General features: G+C 40.0%; 1 protein-coding gene across 3 annotated transcripts in view; it reads right to left on the reverse strand.

The window, feature by feature from the left end:
• Window positions 1-18,551, reverse strand: part of MTM1 (myotubularin 1) — a 94,862-nt gene that overhangs the window by 66,701 nt on the left and 9,610 nt on the right. For all 3 annotated transcript variants that reach the window (XM_036102384.2, XM_078064772.1, XM_078064771.1), the window contains exons 2-4: window positions 4,994-5,066; window positions 2,675-2,747; window positions 841-935 (exon numbers count right to left, since the gene is read on the reverse strand). In XM_036102384.2, coding sequence (XP_035958277.2) covers window positions 841-935; window positions 2,675-2,747; window positions 4,994-5,056 — 231 coding nt within the window. In that variant the 5' untranslated portion in view covers window positions 5,057-5,066. The remainder of the gene's footprint in view (window positions 1-840; window positions 936-2,674; window positions 2,748-4,993; window positions 5,067-18,551) is intronic.

The raw sequence follows: 18,551 nt of genomic DNA on the forward strand, positions 1-18,551 counted from the left end.
TTATGGGGTAAAAGCAATGACACAAAAGCTACATTCCCCCAACATTCTTTACATCTCCTGTGTATAAACTGCTGTTGGGCTACTCTTCCACATACCCTGGACCTATCCATTCTTCCTTGGCCCCAAATACAGCTGCCCCTTCAGGCTGTCCTGGACAATGGCGACCCACTGTATGCACCGTAGGTCCTTCGGCGACAGCCACGCAGCTCTTCACTCATCCCTTCCCTTCGGGAGCACCTCGTCCCCATCTCATTGTTCCATCAGTGCTACATGCCTTGAAATGCTATGGCACACATTTCACGGCCACGGAATGAAAAGGTAGATTGGCACTAAGCCACACCATTGGCATCCTAGTGCTAAACCGCTGTCTAGTACTTTGTGATTGACCACTTGGAAAGTTCTAGAGCAATGGGCCTTAACAAGGGATTCGCATCAGCATCCTCCTCTATGAAGTCTTAAAACTTACGACTATACCTGGACCACAGGCCTGGACACTGTGACGCAGGACATCTAGGGCATCTGTAGTGTCTGTTAAGCACCCCAGGTGGTTCTCGTCTGTGCTTCTGGTAAAGAACCACTGTTCTCTACTAATTTCTCCAAACTAGCGAATGGGTCCAGTTACCAACGCCTCCCCTATGTTCTGAGGGCTAAAACTTCTTACTTTTTAAATCCACACTATTCCTATGTACACAGGTGTTAGTGGTAAATGAGCTTTGCATAAGCCAAAAATTAAGAGCCGAGAAAAGCAAATACATCCCCCATGTTAATCTGATCCACAGGCAACGTTTAGCATTATCTTTAACAGTTAGGGTCATCTTTATGGTCTTAGATTCTACTTACCATTTCCAAACTTCTTAAATAAAGACGATAATTTGTGATGTAAACTCTTCCCTTAATGGGGCCATTGAAAGGACATATGTAAATAACTTCTTTGTCTATTAAGATAAAAAAAGTACCCTAAAATAATGGAAATATATACCAAGATACACAACAAATGGCACTCATTTAATATCAACTACGTGGCTAAGAATAACTACAGTAAAAAAAGATCCCTGGAAAGGTTGAAAGGCGGGCACTGGCCACGTTTCTACATTACCGTGCCAGGTCAAGTGGGGCCACAGGTCACCTCCAGGTACCAGCATTGCTTCCCTGAGCTTAACCAAAATGCTGGCACCACCGAGGGCAAGGTGGTAATAGCTAGAGAGCAGAAGTGAAGGTGGGGACTGCTGCCGCTACCCCCAGTGGTTGTAAAGGTAACTACGGAGCTACTTCAACTAGAGGATGGCCGTTCAGGCAGGAGAGTCTCGTGGACTAACCGCCAGATAGGGTTTGAGGTTGGCCAACCTCTAATCATGCAAACATCATGATGTTTTAAATAAACAAACGTCAGTGGTAGAAATATTCCTACAGTCTATTCTTTCTAATAGTCCAGAGAAGAGTTTTTAGCTAGACTCATTTCGATCATTTAAGGGACAGAAAACAGATGGCCAAGAGAATAGTACATCTTTAGTAGACTCAAACATAAGGAGAGACTAAATCAGGAGACTTAATTTATTATCATAAAAAGATCTTTCTGTTATCTTTCAAGGATGTCCTTGAATGTGTTAACGGCTTTTAATTCTTTTTAACAATTTTGAAATCCCTTTCTCCTCGGGTGCTAAATGAAAAATACCCAGTAAGGTGACTTCATGCTAATTCAATACAGGACTACCTCAGTTAAGCTTCTGATGCTGATGCAGAGCACCAAAATTTCATATATGAAGGCCACCCAAAGTAAGCTATCCTCTTTGCTCTTATCCAGAATTTGGGATGGACACATGCCACTGGCTTTCAAGACTAGCATCGTGTGCAAGTCTGTGGACACAGAAGAGTTTCTCATGGTGCATGGCTAACTAACTCACAAAGGCACCATGTCTTATACCATGTTTTAGCCATTGAAGCTAAACAACCCAGACCTTAGTGAACAAACCAAAAGGTTCCCTGAAACAATGGTAACTGTATCACCACCAAATACATGGTAATCTGAGGCAAGGGTGTCAGCCCTAATATAAAATGTGAATGCCCACAACATCAGCATTTGGCTTAGAAGTTGTCAGATGCTCCTGTATTCTTAAGCCAGAATGACCTGGCCCTTCCAAAGTAGATCCCTTCCTCTTAGTATGAATTTATCATGAAAAAGACAAGTCTACAATCGAAATACTCCATCAATATTACTAACTCCAGTTATCGGACAAACAAAAGCTATCATAAACCAGTATGGTCTCCTATATTTCAAAGAGAAGACTATTTAGACGTTAAGTCTTTAGGTTGATCATTTTAAGGCATACAACCTAGGCTGGAAAACCTTACTATTACTTGGTTCTTAAAACCTCAAACCATGAGAGCTTAGAGCTCCAATAAGGACATTCGAGAGAGAATCCACTTTTTTTTTTCTCCAAAATAATTCTCAGTCTTGGGTACAGAGGGGAAAATATGACTATCCTGGATAGCATGAAACTCTTCAAAGAACTCTGATCAAGAAACTAATGCAGAGTTCTCCTTATGTTAACACTTTTAAACAAAGCTAGCCTATATACCTAAATCTGAGTTCTAAAGAGAAAGAGGGATTGAAGCCACCTGATCCTGCTGGGACTCTCATCAAGTAATGCAAATCCTAACTTCACAGGACCCTTACCAGTGATGCGAGTTTCTCCTGGAAGTCGAGGAACAGCCTCACTGAGGTCCCGATTAACTCCATCCCTAGAAGTCTGGAAACGAAACAGGGCATCAGAGGAATGACATTACATTTGCAGATTTTTAAGCAACCTGGAACACAACCAACCAGAAATATACTTTGTAAAGAAAAAAATTAGAGTGATATTTATCATTATAGAAAAGTGGCACAGAAAAAAACAAACGACCAAAAAATACAACTTAGCATCAATATTCATTAGCTGTGTTAACTTTTAGTCTGTAAATAACATTAGCACACTTTTCAATATTGATTTTTAAATACCCCTTCCAGGAGCTTTACAGTGAACACTGTTCAGAAAAGTGATAAAAAGTCAATATTAAGCATATTCTATAGACACACGCATACTTTGGCATTTTTTTCCATATTAAATATTTAGTCATCTTATGTTAACAGCAGAAATGAAAACTTCATTTCAAGGGGGCCTTAACTGAACAACAGTAATTACAGAATCTTCCCATAATGTCAGAATCTTCCCATATGTTACTTCTTAACGTATCAGGTTTCTTATTTTACTGAGATCCTTCCTCGCATAGGTCACTATATAAAGAGGAAAGGGCGGTCAAGCATTTTAACTAGGAGGGCAATCATTTCGTGTGCGAAGTTAGTATATACTTCCCACAGAGGGTTTTTGTGAATATTAAGTGAAACAAAATGCACAAGCACACTTCTGTGAATTATCAAGGCCTATGCAAATGTAAAGTATTATGCAATAAGAGAACTGTGAATTGTGTATTTAAGTAAGATATAAGTTGTCAAAGTTGGGTGCTCTGCTGGATTTTTAATGGTTTTATCATTTTTATTCAGGCACAAAATGAAAATTCCTAACCATTTTTCAATGTTTTAGTACTTGTAAGCTAAGCATTTTAACTAGGAGGGCAAGACCAATTGTTGCCAGCCAGGAATGCCTTCCCCCATGGGGAGCGAAACCACACAACTTATATAAATGGTAAGACTGGAAAGAAATCACCAGCATCCTTTAACGCTGCCCCTCACTAACTAAAAACAAGTATAACGAGCAGATGTAATACTCAGTATACCTTTTAAGGGCCACAGTTCGGGGTCAGGAGAAGAAAGTACAATTCAACCACAAAATTAGGGAAACAGATGTTTGATTAACACGGATAACATGGGATTAACATAGGATATACTTTATATTAGAGTCAAGGACTTACAATTAGCTCCACGAAGTAACTCTTGTGTTTAGAACTGATCCTTGTACCATAATGATACCAAATACAATAAAAACTTATAAAATCTTGGGGATGAAAAAGGTCGTTGTAGACATGACACCCAAAGCAGAAAATATGAAATACAAAAAGACTGATAGATGTGATCACATAAAAAATTTAAACCTCTATATTTCAAAATCAAAATGCCACAGATATAATTAAAAGGCCAATGATAAGCTAGGAAAAAGACCTGTAATGTATATTATAAAGAGTTGATTATCATAATATGTAAAGAACACTTATGAATCAATCGAAACACACCAAAAAGCAAACAGGCAAAGGACACGAACAGCCACTTCAAAAAAGAAATACAAATGGATAATAAACACTATTTTTTAAAAAAAGGTCACCCTCATTAGTACTCAGGGAGCTACAAATTAAAAAACACTAGTTGGCTCCCTTCTGATTGCTTAGGCATCCCTGTACACTGCTGGTGGGAGTGTAAATGAACCTTTCTGGTGGATAATTGGTAAATGTATCCAAGGCTTCAAAGGGCCATGAATAAAGCTTATTTTAAATTCACCCCTTCCTTTCAATATATGTTTCAAAATCATCCTCTAATTACACAATTTTCTCCTCGATACTTTGAACAATTTTTTCTTGACGCTGTATTCGTTTCGCTCATACAACTATTTTATCATCATATTAGAAAATAAGGCCAATATTTAGGAAGGTGTGAGAGCCTGCTCAGTGGGCCTTGGCCTTCCAGTATCTCCTTCAGAAAGCTTTTAAGGCCCAGAGATTGCCTAGTATCTTAAATATAATGTCTGGCAGCAGTTCACAAAACAAAGGTTCTCAAAAATGAAGTTACGTGAAAGGATTTAGAAATGCAAAACTTACTTAACACATATATGGCATTCTGTCTTTTCTGGAACAAAGTAGGATATTAAAGAAAACCACATATATTGAAGAATGTACATTATGTGAATAATGAAATTAATAATTCAATAAGCCCGAAATGACCACCTAATATGCAAATATGAGAAGAGAAATGCAGAGAAAGGGGTACAAATTAAATCTGAAAACTTACCCTCTTAATAGACTCATTCTCCAAGGAGTGTGAATTATACTTAGAAGTTGGTGCAGAAGCCATACTGGAAACTCTAGCAAAAAAAGACAACATTCAATATCAGCAGATTTTGTATGCAATTTCCAACAATGCGGCATCTGAGATTTAAATATTGCAACTGAGAACAAATGGTACTACACTCAACAGGCCCCATTTCCGTAGTAGTCTCCAGGGGGAACGAGACACACAAGGGACTCACCACAGCACAGGTCACGTGAAAGAGCTCCAACAAAGGTATAGGGAACTGGGCAAGAACAGAAAAGGGCAGCTAAGTGCACTTGGGGGAGCTCAGTGGGAGACACTACACATACCCCCAGAATGGTTATTCATAGCGTTCAAATTGTCATCTCAAAAAATGCACTGTTTAGTAATTGTGCACCAGTCCTCAAATTTCCACACTTCTTAATTTTTAAAGATAATTTAGAAGCAGCCAAGCAGATTGGTAAAAAGGGTAGACAACTGAACTCACACTCTTTTCGCCTTTAAGAATTCAGTCTTCTCCAAATTGAGGCAATTTAAAGTGGCATGGACTTGATGGAAATCAAATTAGCAAGACTTGATTTGATCAGTATTTTCCAGGGAAAGTTTATACTTCATTTAAATAATGCATATTCATCACAATTCAGGCATAAATGAAAGCATCGTATTCAGAACATACACAATATTTTAATGCAAGGATTTAGACTTGTGAAGACTATTGCAACAACAGAAAACTAAGTGATGCTTTAGTTATTTTATTTCTCAAAGTTAATGACACAAAGAGATCTGTATGAAGTCACTGGGAGGTGAACCACATCAACTAGGTGACTGTGGATATTTATGGGATCTTTTTTGCCAGGCTCATTAAAAAAGCAACCACACAAAAGCTGGCATGGCTAATATTAACACACCTTGGCACAAAACCTAGAGATCTGACAGCTGCACAGTGCCAATCACTGTCCATAAGTAAGGCCCAAGAGAGGTGACAAAGATGCACATAAAGGTAACCACCAGGATAACGAGGCAAGGATGGCTACATGAGGACATTCTTACAAGATTAAGACTGCCAGGCTTCCCCCAGCAGAGTTCAGCTCACCAAGGGCAAGGCTGGGCATCCATCTAGGTCATGGCTGGCACTCATAACTATTTGGTCAATGAATGATTATGTACAAGATACACAATATTGTGAAACATGATGGGGTGAGCTAGTACCTTGGTTCACCAAATCCTAAAACAATGGACCTAGGGTGCTACCCTGAGGCTTAAAAATTAAAAATTATGGCAAAATAAAATGCTTCTTTATAAACTTAAAACCTGCAACTATTAAGAGGTAGCACAATCTAAAATTAGAAATAACTTTTTAGAAAAATTAATGAATAATTTAAACATGAGTGAAATTCAGATAAAAGCTTAGAAAAAATAGCTTCAAAAGACCTCTCTAACCTCAAGTTCAAATCCAAGCAAAATAACTCATTATTCTCAGAGACAGCAGAATGGATGAGACAGACTAGTGAGAGCAAGTCAGATGTTTCTGCCCTGAAATTATTCTATGCGCTAAACAAGATTATATACTTGAGGGATTTTCTTCAGTAACAGATATAAAATTACTTTTTAATAATCAGATACTATAGTATTTAAAACATTTTAATAATATAAGTCAATGTTTTCAAATAACATTAAATTACTACTGTCAAGTCAATATAAGAAATTCAAAATGCTGGGGTATACAGTCAATTCAGTCTTCACTTTCCTGTTCATGTTTATAAGTCATAAAAGGAAGAGGAGTCTTCCTATATTTTTCAATCCTCGTTTAAAAAAACTTCAATTTAGGGGCACCTGGGTGGCTCAGTCAGTTGAGTGTCCCACTCTTGATTTTGGCTCAGGTCTTGATCTCAGAGTCATGAGATCGAGCCCTGTGTCGGGCTCCTCACTGAGTGTGGAGTCTGCTTGTCCCTCTCCCTCTCCTCTCCTCTCTCTCTCTCTAAGTAAATAAATAAAATCTTTAAAATAAGAGAGAAACTCTGTACCCATTAGTCACGTATCACTCCCCATTCCTCCTGCCCCTAAGTGACCACAAATCTGCTTTCTATCTCTACAGATTTGCCCATTCTGGACATTTTATATAAGGAATCACATACAGTTCACCCTTAAACAACAAAGGCTTGAACTGCGTGGGTCTACTTACACATAGATTTTTTTATAGTACTGTAAGTTTATTTTCTCTTATGATCCCCTTAATAACATTTTCTCTAGCTCACTTTTATTGTAAGAATACAGTATGTAACACAGACAACATAAAAAATATGTGCTAATCAAATGTTTACACACTTATATGTGTATTTTCAACTGCGTGGGGGGGCTAATGCCCCTAACTCCTATGTTGTTCAAGGCTCAACTGTAATACGCAGTCTTTGTTCAAGGGTCAACTGTAATATGTCTAAAGTCCTGATATTTTAGAGTTGCACCAGAAACTGCTATTATTAAAAGTTGGATCAAGCACAAATCTGAGAAATCCAGGGGTCCAAGTAACATGGGTCAGTTCCATGAGGTTTGCTTTAAAATGTCATAGGTGAACCTTTCTGGTGAATGGTTCCAATTGATCCCTGATGCACAGAAGCTGGAACAGCATGATGATGGAGAGCACAGATGTTAGAGCCAACTCCATTCAAATCCTGACTCTGCAACTCACTATTTGACCTTGGGTGGGTGATTCAACCTTCCCACTATTCAGGCCTTCGGCTGCTACTATCTCTGTGTTTTTGCAGCACAGATGGGCAAAATGAATAAATACATGGGACAGGCTCAGAACAGGGTTCTGGTATATACATTAACAAATTATTAGCATTTTTTTTCAATTATGAAAGGATACTTATCGAATGCTGACACTGTAACAAATTATTCTACAAATTAGTCTTGACCCTATAAATACTAGCTAGAAAGTTAACTAGCACAGGGATAGTGCATGGCCAGCGGTGACCTAGTTATAAAGCTTCTCTTTAAAAAGTACATGAAAATACCCTTTTGGTTACATTTTGCCCAGCACCCCTAAAGATCGAGTTTTCATCCTTTTTATCTAAAAAACATTGAATTTGGGCTACCCTGGCTTTAAAGTGAAATTGAAACTTAATTCCTATATCTATTTCTATCTATCTACACACACACACACACACACACACACACACATTATAGGAATCTAACAAAAGGTAGATATCTCTCATTTTTGATCCTGAAAAAAAACTTCTGTCATGCTTTCAGCCCAATCCTCTCTCTATGACAGAGAAGATGACCAGAAGAGCCCAGAGGATGTGTGAAAAGGACCGGTGCAAGTTAATGGCAGGTCAGCTCTAGCCTAGGCCTCTGCACTAACACTGGAGTGTCCTTTCCACCCAGGGAAAAATGCTTCCAAGTGTCTCTATTTTGAAGAAACCACGTTGGATGTGACTGGTGCCAATCCCAGCAGAAATGGAGTTTTAGACTAAGAAGCAGTTAGGAAAACTCAACTCATCTAGGCAAACAATCATTAGGGGCCCCAAACTCCTTCAAATAAAGCTACATAAAGGTGGCATTATTTAATAAATCAAATGTGAAAGTCACAAGATGGTCTTAATTGGATCTCACTTTACATTCAAGACAACTAAACTCAAAGGTCTCATGGTGTCACTCTCTTTGCCCCTCCTACACTGTCCTCCTCAACTCTCTTCCCCGTCTCCGTCTATCTCCCACCCTCCACCCTTCTTTCTCTGCCTCTCTCTGTCCATCTCTTCTCCCTAGCACCTGCCACCTTTCAGATAATCCGCTGTTACTGCCTGCCTCCCCCCAGCAGAAGACAAGCCTCCAGCAGATGGGGATTCTGGTCTGTTGTACTTACCGCTGCAGTTACAGCAGGTACTCAGTGAGTGCTGGGTAAATGAATAAATGGACTGGGCAATAAAGAGCTGGCCCAAGACCTGAACCGTTGTTCACCCAATATTTCATTTAAGCCAGAAGTTCGTGCAAGCTTAAGAAAATGGTAGAACAAATCCTTGGCCAATCAAGATGCTCACGGCAGGATGGCTCTGGGTAGCAGAGTGGCAGCATTAACTTATGCTGCTTTGAAGCAATTTGCACCACCAAGAACTGGAGCGCTGCTGGCCTCCACTATAGACTTTTCCCCTGAAACAGACCTTCCAAATTCAGGTGGGGAAACCTCTTCCCCCATACCCTGCTTCCAGACTAAGAACCTGTTCCCCTCTCTGTTGCATATGAAAAGCAGAATTCCACAAAACACCTGCAGTAGACATAACTATAAACACTTTCAAACAAAGGTGGGCCATCTTTGCCCTTATTATATAAATCTAAAGGCAGTAGAATTAGAAAACAGTTTTGACCTCCACCCCATAGGGCCTTTGTAAGCAAAATCTAAACTCCAAGGGAAGCTCTAGTTCCCATGGTCACCTGACTGGAGATCAATGGCCCTCCATCAGTGGTCTAGGAACTTTCCATGTACAAACAGTGATAAAAGGTATGCAGGCCTTCTGTTTGGATTTTACTCAGTGTGCTTTCTTACTCTGTGTTGACGTGTAAATGAAGTTTAAAGAGAGTTTTTCTCTGGAGGCTCCCTTGAAAGCTGTGGAAAGCTACCCAGTCTGAAAACCCACTTCTAAAGCCTGCCAGTGAGCAAGAAGTTGTGCGTAAGCAGCCTCTGGGTCCAGAATTACAAATCTTTCTGAAGGCGCTCTCTTTACTTGGAAGCCTGTTTTGAAAAAAAAAAAAAAAGCCACATACTTAGGACAGTGCTGCTTAATACCACTAGACCCAATGCTCCCTTTGTTATTAAAGCAAATTCCCGTAAAGCCCTCTTTGCTAGCCTGAAATGAAAATCATAGATATTATCAACCTAAACACAATTTCAACAAATAATCAATATAGTGCCTAAATTCTAGTATAAAGGAGAAACAAAAGGACAGTGATTTATAATAAAATAATGCATTTTTCTTTTTAAAAATTTTATTTTACTTTAAGATTTATTTATTTATTTGAGAGAGAGAGAGGGCATTGCACGCGAGAAGGGGGAATGGCAAAGAGAGACAAGCAGACTCAGGGCTCGATCCCAGGACCTTGAGACCATGACCTGAGCCAAAACCAAGAGTCGGAAGCTCAACCAACTGAGCCACCCAGTCGCCCCTAAAATATTTGTTTAAATAATGTATTTTTCAATACATTACACTAAAAATAAAAGCACCCCCCATTTCCAATTTGGCCTCTAGGGGGAGTGTCACCCCCAATGAGAAGTACTCAAGAATTCCCTTAGGTACCTGGAGTGCTTGTATACACAGAATTTACTAAATTAACTTATTCTGATTTTTGCATTAAAGTTGCTTTGACTACAGACCACCTAGGAGGCAAGAAAATGAAAAGGATGCCTTGAGAAACCACTCTGCACAAAAGGGAAATGTTCCTATCCCAGCCATTTTGAGACCAGGTACACTATCAATTCAAGTTCCGTATGTGCTCGACCCACATGAAAACAAACGATGCTCTGTAAAACTACAAGTTTATTTCATTTTTATACATCTTCCTTCACACAGGGGTTGGCAAACTTTTTCTGTAAAGGGACAGACAGTAAATATTTTAGGCTTTGTGGGCCATCTGGACTCTGTTACAGCTCCTAAACTCTGTGTTGTAGCATTAAAACAGCAAAAGGCAGGGTCGCCTCACTGGTTCAGTGTGTGCCTGTATTCCAGTAAGATTTTATTTACAAAGACAGGTTGTCACCCTCTGCCTTAAACGGTTAAAATAAATGATTTCCAAATGAACTTTCTTTGCCCAAAGTAACAATCGTGCCCTTTTAAACTAAAATATAAGCTATTAGCCACCCCCCATTCGTAGCTTATACCTTATAAAAATGCACTATGACCAGCTGCAAAACCGTGTGATAGGGTTGAAAAAAGAAAGGGATTCTGTATTCAGACCAGTTTGTGTTTCAAATCCCAACGCTGCGGCTTGATTAATAATAATAGTTATGCCCCGTTGGACAAACTACAGTTCCTGGTCCGTGAAATGCACATGATACCACCACAGCAGAGGGCAAGTCTCCTCCTCCTACGAGAGATGTCTGATGAACTCTAAGTCATTCCTCAAACTGGTGCTAATACACTTGGCTGGATTTTCCATAAAATACATGATGTCTAACACTGCCTAACCATCCTGCACACACACTTTCTAAGATGATCCACCTGATCTTGGCGAGGCTCTGAATAGCTTTAAAGTAGTTTGTCCTTAAAGCATGCCGACTTCCATGAAAAAACAGAAAAACAGAACACTTGACTCCTCACCCAGGGACACTTTCCACGGGATCCCTAACATGAGGACCTCACCTCATTACCTTCTATTTTGGCTCAAGGATCTAGAAATATGCTAGAGGTTTCTCAGAGTAAATCTCTGTTTATCCCACAACAGTACCTGCCCCCACAACAGTACCTGCCTGTCAAGGCAAGCGGCTTATTGTTCAAATAGACACATGCCACACATATGCATCACAGCTCCTCAATTTGTCTCAGCCACATCAAATCTCAGGGCTAAAGGGGTTTCATTTTGATGATTCTTCTTTGGAAATTACAAAGTGTTAAAAAGTATTTCATTTAGAAACTCACTCTTTGTATCAGTTTGATATTTACTATTCACTTTATTTTTTAAAGATTTGAGAGAGAGAGAGAGAGAGAGAGAGAGCAATAGAGCATGAGCAGGGAGAAGGGCAGAGGGGCAGAGGGCAGGAAGAACAAGCAGCCTCCGGCACTGAGCCCGAAATGGTGCTAGATCTCACAACCCTGAGATCATGACCTGAGTCGAAATCAGGAGTCCGACACTTAACCACTTAACCGACTGAGCCACCCAGGCACCCCTACTATTCATTTTAAGAACACAATACACTTACTTCTACTTCTTTAAATGCTGCAAAGACCTTTGGCTAAAAGCAATACAATTCAGATCCAGTGTAGAATGCTTTTTGAATCATTTTTTCCAGTGGTTAGCAATGGATTTGAACTGATCCACTCTACTTGGTTCCCCTCATGACAAATGGCACATCTTCAAGACAGCTGATTGGCTTCAGCAGCATGAGCGGTGGCCATGGAACAAGGTAACTTTCAAAATGCTTCCTGAATTGAAATGGTATGCTATATAAACTCTTAGAAAAATCAACTACCATCAGGTTCACTTTTTTTAATGTAAAAAGGCTACCTAGTAATATCACATACACTTAAACAAATCATTGAATCCACCAGTGGATTTTGTAACTGTCAAATACCTGCCAGTAAACAAAGTTTTAAAATAGGAACAAGATCAAGTTCCCCATCCACCTGCCAATTTCAAAACTCATGAACCCAGCTAATGTACTCCATGATAAAACTGCATTTTGTTGAACTACATTTCCCTGTGAGAAACTACTGCAAAAAGTCCACTTTAAATTTGTAAGTGAAAAGTACCTTCTTAAGCAAAAGTTAAGACCGTAATTTTCGAAGGTAAGAGTAAACATACGGAAACAGTCACAACTACAGTAATAATGAAGGTGCCCGTCCAGAACATCTCGTTACTCTCCAAGGACCTTCTCAGACTGGCGTTCCTGACAAAGATTCCTCCAACTAGAATCAGTGGTGAAGAGGGAGGGATGGAAAGAACTAAAGAGCAGATGTGCAGTTTCCAGAAAAATAGGGAGAGGATGAAAGGCCGGAGATGATAACCTTCCACTCAGACCAATTCCTCCAGGCACTTTTACTGGAGGCGGCGCAGGAGCCTTGTTGGCCCTGGGTCCTTATTTACCTGCTTCAAGATACAGGAAGCGTTACCCGACTTCCCCATGGGCACGCGTGCGTGCACACACACACCTTGCTTCTCCGTACATTGTACAGATTTCTAATATTTCACTTCTCAGGCTGTACTGTACTTATCCATTGACACTGTGTGCTGTTCGATCTGCGCTTCCTAAGGGCCAGGGCTATTTCACCTTGTGGCACCAGCACGCAACAGCCTGGGCACTCAGTCTATGAATCAATGAATATAGTATTACCTTCACAAACTTTCATTACTTTGGAGACATTAGTCTTCAGCTATTAAAGGTACCCCACCCTCCCTCCTTAGGGCTGATTTTTGTGTTTATCACTCCTTTGCATATCTGTGTCATTTTTCATAAATATAAATATCCCTAAGTGATGTTGCTTTCGTGTGGTTTTGGCCTTTTATACATAAATGGAATCACGCCATATTCTTCTGCCCGTTGTTTTGCTCACACAGCATGGTTGGGAGAGCCATATACGTAGACGTGCGGAGCTGTGTTCCACACATTTTCACTGCTGCATAGAAGTCTGTTGTTCCACACCACGGCTTCCGATCTGGTTCCAGGTTTTGCTATTACAAACTGTTCTGCTACAAACAGTTGTAGGAGAACTGCAATGGTATTTTTGCGTCAGATTTCCCAATACCTTTGTCTGATTTGCTGTAAATATATTTTTTAATTATATGGAGAAGATGGATAATGGATGAAAATATAGGCAAACCAACCACTGGAGATGAAATCTCAGGGTTATCAACACTCTAATTCAAGCAGCAAGGGGGAAAAAGGCAAAATAATGGATGGCAATCTCTGAGTTTCCTGAGGCTACTCTAACAAAGTACCACAAACCAGAGAGCTTACAAGAGAAATTTCTTCTCTCAAGTTCCAGAGGCTATGAGTCTGAAATCAAGGTATCTGCCGGGCTATGCTCCTCTGAAGGCACTCAGGGAGGATCCTTCCCTGCTTCTTCCGAGCTTCTGGTGGTGGCCGGAAGTCCCTGGCATTCCTTGGCCTGTAGCTGCATCACTCCGATCTCTGTCACACAGAGTTGTCCCCATATGTCTGTGTCTTCACATGGTCTTCTTCTCTCTTATAAGGACGTTGGTCATATTGGATTAAGGGCCCACCCGACTCCAGTATGATCTCAACTAGTTATGTCTACAATGACCCTATTTCAAAGTAAGGTCCCACTATGAGGTGCTGGGGGCTAAGCCTAGCAACATATCTTTTTGGGGAATGCGATCCAACGCATAACAGGCAAGAGATTAGCTGCAGAAATTAACAATCTACAGAATGGTCATGTCAACATATGGTTACAGTCAGAATAATTTAGTCTGTCAAACCGTCTATAAGGATTCACTAAATACCTATTAAATTAACCAGCACTAAAATATTAATATAGCTTCTGAGAAGAAATAATGAAATGACACCAGGCTAACTATTTCTGAGGCACTCCTTGCTCAGCATATGTAATTATTTCCAAAGAGGTCCAAAATCAGTTAATAAATATATACTGGGCAACTACTCTGGACCACAGTAGGAAGTTCTAAAAAAAAAAAACTGAGATATATCTTCAAGGAGCCAGCAACTGAGTTGGGGAGATGAATAAATATAAGTGAAATAGCAATGAAGATAATGAATAGATAGAAATTAAATAGTAATAAAGCCAAACATACAGGTGATACTACACAGTTAAAAATCAAAACAGAACATCTGCTCGTGGATAATGATCATGGCTTTCATTTACTGACCCCCTACTATGTGCCAGGCATTGTTCTAAGCATAGATGAACTCATTCGATCCCCCCACCCAACAACCTTATAACCCTACTATTACTATCTTCATATCAAAACACACAACCCCAGGGAATAGGAAGGTTAAAGAATGTGTCCGCTAAGAACTGTCAAAGCTAGAATTCAAACCCAGTCAGTCTGACCCTCTTGCCCACTAACAGATATTTGTGGCTCTGGTTCTCTGGTAGATGGTCAAATGAGAAATGAGGAATGCTTCATGCTTTCACAGCTGAATACAAAAGGTTTTTTTGGGAATGCCATCTCTATGTGATAAAATTGGATGGTCACAAACAGGAACTCTAGCCTCCATTTAACAGACGAGTAAACAAATAGGGCCTCTTCTCCCCACATCCATGTTTCGGAGGCACTGAACCAAGTATACCAAAAAGATGGAAAAACTTCATTATTAGTGGACAAAAATCAAATACAGACCCCATGAGGTACAACTGTGATGTAAGGGTGCCTTTGTTAAAATGCCTAGCAAAGCATATGGAGCCGGGGTTCTTCAAAGCAGGCCCTTTTGGTCATGTGCACTTATTCCAGTAACACTGCTACTATTCAAAGTATTTTTTAAAAGATTTTATTTATTTATTTGAGAGAGCACACGCGAGAGAGCATGAGTGGGGGGGAGGACAGAGGGAGAGGGAGAAGCAGGCTCCCTGCCGAGTGGGGGCCCCGATGTGGGACTCGATGCAGGACTGGATCCCAGGACCCCAAGATCATGACCTGAGCCAAAGGCAGACGCTTAACCGGCTGAGCCACCCAGGCGCCCCATCACCATTCAAAGTATTCTTCCAGTTCTTCTCTTGAAACTGCCTTTAGAGTTTAGAGCTACATAAAACATCATCTCATGAATTTTATCACATCTCAGTTTTTCAATGAAAAATAATGCTTCCCACTGCATGGGTGCCCACTCTATTTAACAGATGAGCCTCATTTTGGCCTGAAGCCAAATGCCCAGTCCTCACTCAAAGATTTGACACCACTGAGGATATTTTTTAAAAGGTGCCTGAGGGCAATTCCAAAGAGTTCCAGAAACGGGCTGGATAGTTTTATAGAGTTTCCTGTCCCTTCCCTACATGGGCCAGAAGGAAAAAGCAGCAGGTGAGGTTTTTGAATGTGGCCAACTGCTGCAAATGCTGGGCATGATACATCTTTATTAGTCCTAATTTACAAGAGCAGGTTGACCTTGAAGGTTAGCAGAAATCAGCAACAGGACTACCTAGCCTGCTGAATAAGCAATTTGCCATAATAGTTAAGAGAAGTGTGCAAAGGGATCTCTAAAGATTGGCTTCATTAGATGCCTTGGAGATTCAGAAAGAGAACGACATGCAGTGACCCAGAGTAGGGCAATCAGTCATAAATACAGTGGTCAATCACCCAAGCCATACAAGAAGGCGAAGGACCGAACACATGAACACACACACACACACACACACGCACGCACACACACTTCTGAAGCTTGGCACTATTAGCAGGGAGAAGGTTTTCATAGATGTGAGAAAATAATCTAAGGAAAAAGGCAGAAATAAAAAAGGCAAGGAGATGAAGAGGAACCAAAACGGGTGTCAGAAGATGAAGAATTGCCAGTACCATAACAATGACATATACGCATCTGAGAGAGAATTTCCACGGCTTTTGAAGGAGCAATATATGCTGCTCCATAGAAGAATAAAAAAAAAATTCCCATGCTCCAGATGGAAATTCTGTTATCAACAGGAGGAAAAGCTGGATAGTGGTGGTTGGTAAGGGATAGTAATGTGGTGATTATGTCAAGTCGACAAGGCTATTCATGACGTATACTATCCTCCTAAAGATTGTATCTGAGACATGGCTTCTACAAACATAATTCAACATCTAATCATGATTTAAAAAAAAAAACCCTCAGCAAACTAGGAATAGTCAAGAGCACCTATGAAAAACCTATAGCTAATATCATACTTAATGATGAAAGATGGAATGCTTTCCCACTAAGTGTGGGAACAAGGCAAGGGTGGTTGCTCTTATTGCTTGCATTCCATAGCTCTTAGAGATCCTAGCAAGTTTAATAAGGTAAAAGAAATGAAAGTCGTAACATATTGGAAGTAAAATCGTATTCGCAGACAACATGGTCATGTATGCAAAAAATCCCAAGAATACTGTACAAGAACTACCAGAACCAGTAAGTAAATTTAGGAAGGTTGCAGATATTCAGGTCAACATAAAAACCCATGATATTTGTATTGCTAGCAATGAACAAATGGACATGAAAGTGTAAAAAAAATCACCTGCATAATATAAAAAAATGAAATCTTTAGGGATACATTTAACAAAATGTATACAAGAACCATGCATGGAAAACTATAAAACACTGCTGAGAGAAATTAAAGAAGACCTAAGTACATGGAAATACATATCCCGCTCAAGGATCAGAAGACTCAATATTGGTATGATGTCAATATTGATCTAGAGATTCGATGCCATCCCTATGAAATCCTAATGGGCTTTGTTGCAAAAATTGACAAGACGATTCCAAAATTTATATGGAAAGGCAAAGGACCAAGAATAGCTGAAACAACCTTCAAGGGGAAAAAAAAAAGTTGGAGTACTTTCACTATCCAATTTCCAGACTTACTGAAAATGCCTCAATAATCAAGACTGTGTGATACTGGCAGGACTAGTTAGCCTGCCCAGCAGGCAGCTTGCCATAATAAAAAACTGTCCAAAGGAATTGCCAAAGACTGGCTTCAGGATGAGACCCATCTTTTGGAGGTCCTAGCAACAGCCAACTGATTTCCAACAAAGGTACCAAGGTAATTCAGTGGGAGAAGGATAGTCTTTTCCACCAATGATGCTGGAGCAATTTGATATCCATATAAAAAATAAGTGAATATTAACCCTTACTTCATACAATATACAAAATCAAGTGAAATGAAGCATTGAAGTATTAGTTTTAGGGGCACCTGGGTGGCTCAGCCGGTTAAGCATCTGACTCTTGATTTTGGCTCAGGTCATGATCTCAGGGTTGTGAGATGGAGACCCATGTCGGACTCCACACTCAACCCGCAGTCTACTTGGGATTCTCTCCCTCCATCTCCCTCTGCCCCTCCCCCTCCACTGCTTGCACGCGCTCGCTCTCTCTCAAATAAATAAATCTTTTTAAAAAAGTATTAGTTTTATATTACTGCATAACAAACTTAGTAGCTGTAAACAACATACATTAATCATCGTGCAGTTTCTGTGGGTCATGGGTCAGGAGTTGGCACAGCTTAGCTGGATCCTCTCCTCAAGGTCTCACAAGGCTGTAAACTCAAGGGAAGGGGATTATATAGGGTATGAACCTGTGGGGGGGCGGGGAAGACATAAGAGATCTAAACATAAATAAGTACTAAAACTACAAAAGTCCTAGAGGGAGACACAAGGGAAAATCTTTATGAACTTAGGTTAGGCAAAGATTTCTTAGAACACAAAAAGCATAAACCTGAAGAGGAAAAAAATGATAAACCTGACATCATCAAAATTAAAAACCTTGCTCTTTCAAAGGCACAATTAAGAAAGTGAAAGGGTAAGCTGTAGTCTGAGAGAAAGTATTTGCCAATCATAGATCTCATAAAGGTGTTATAATCAAAATATATAAAGAACTCTTAAAATTTAATAAGACAGGCAATCCAATAAGAAACAGGCAAAAGATTTGAACACTTCACCAAAGATGTACAAATGGCTAATGAGCCCGTGAAGACATACTCATTGCCCATCATTAGTCATTGGGAACATGCAAATTAAAATCACAGTGGGCTACCATTACACACCCACTAGAATGGCTCCAATTTAACCAGACAGACAATAACAAGAGTTGAGGATATGGGCCCAAGCAGAACTCTCATACTTTACTTTGCTAGTGGGAATGCAAATTGGCACAAGCGCTTTGGAAAATAGTTTGACAGTTTCTTGTAAAGTTAAA

Source organism: Halichoerus grypus, chromosome X (assembly GCF_964656455.1).
Source record: "Halichoerus grypus chromosome X, mHalGry1.hap1.1, whole genome shotgun sequence".
Classification (NCBI taxonomy): Eukaryota; Metazoa; Chordata; class Mammalia; order Carnivora; family Phocidae; genus Halichoerus; species Halichoerus grypus.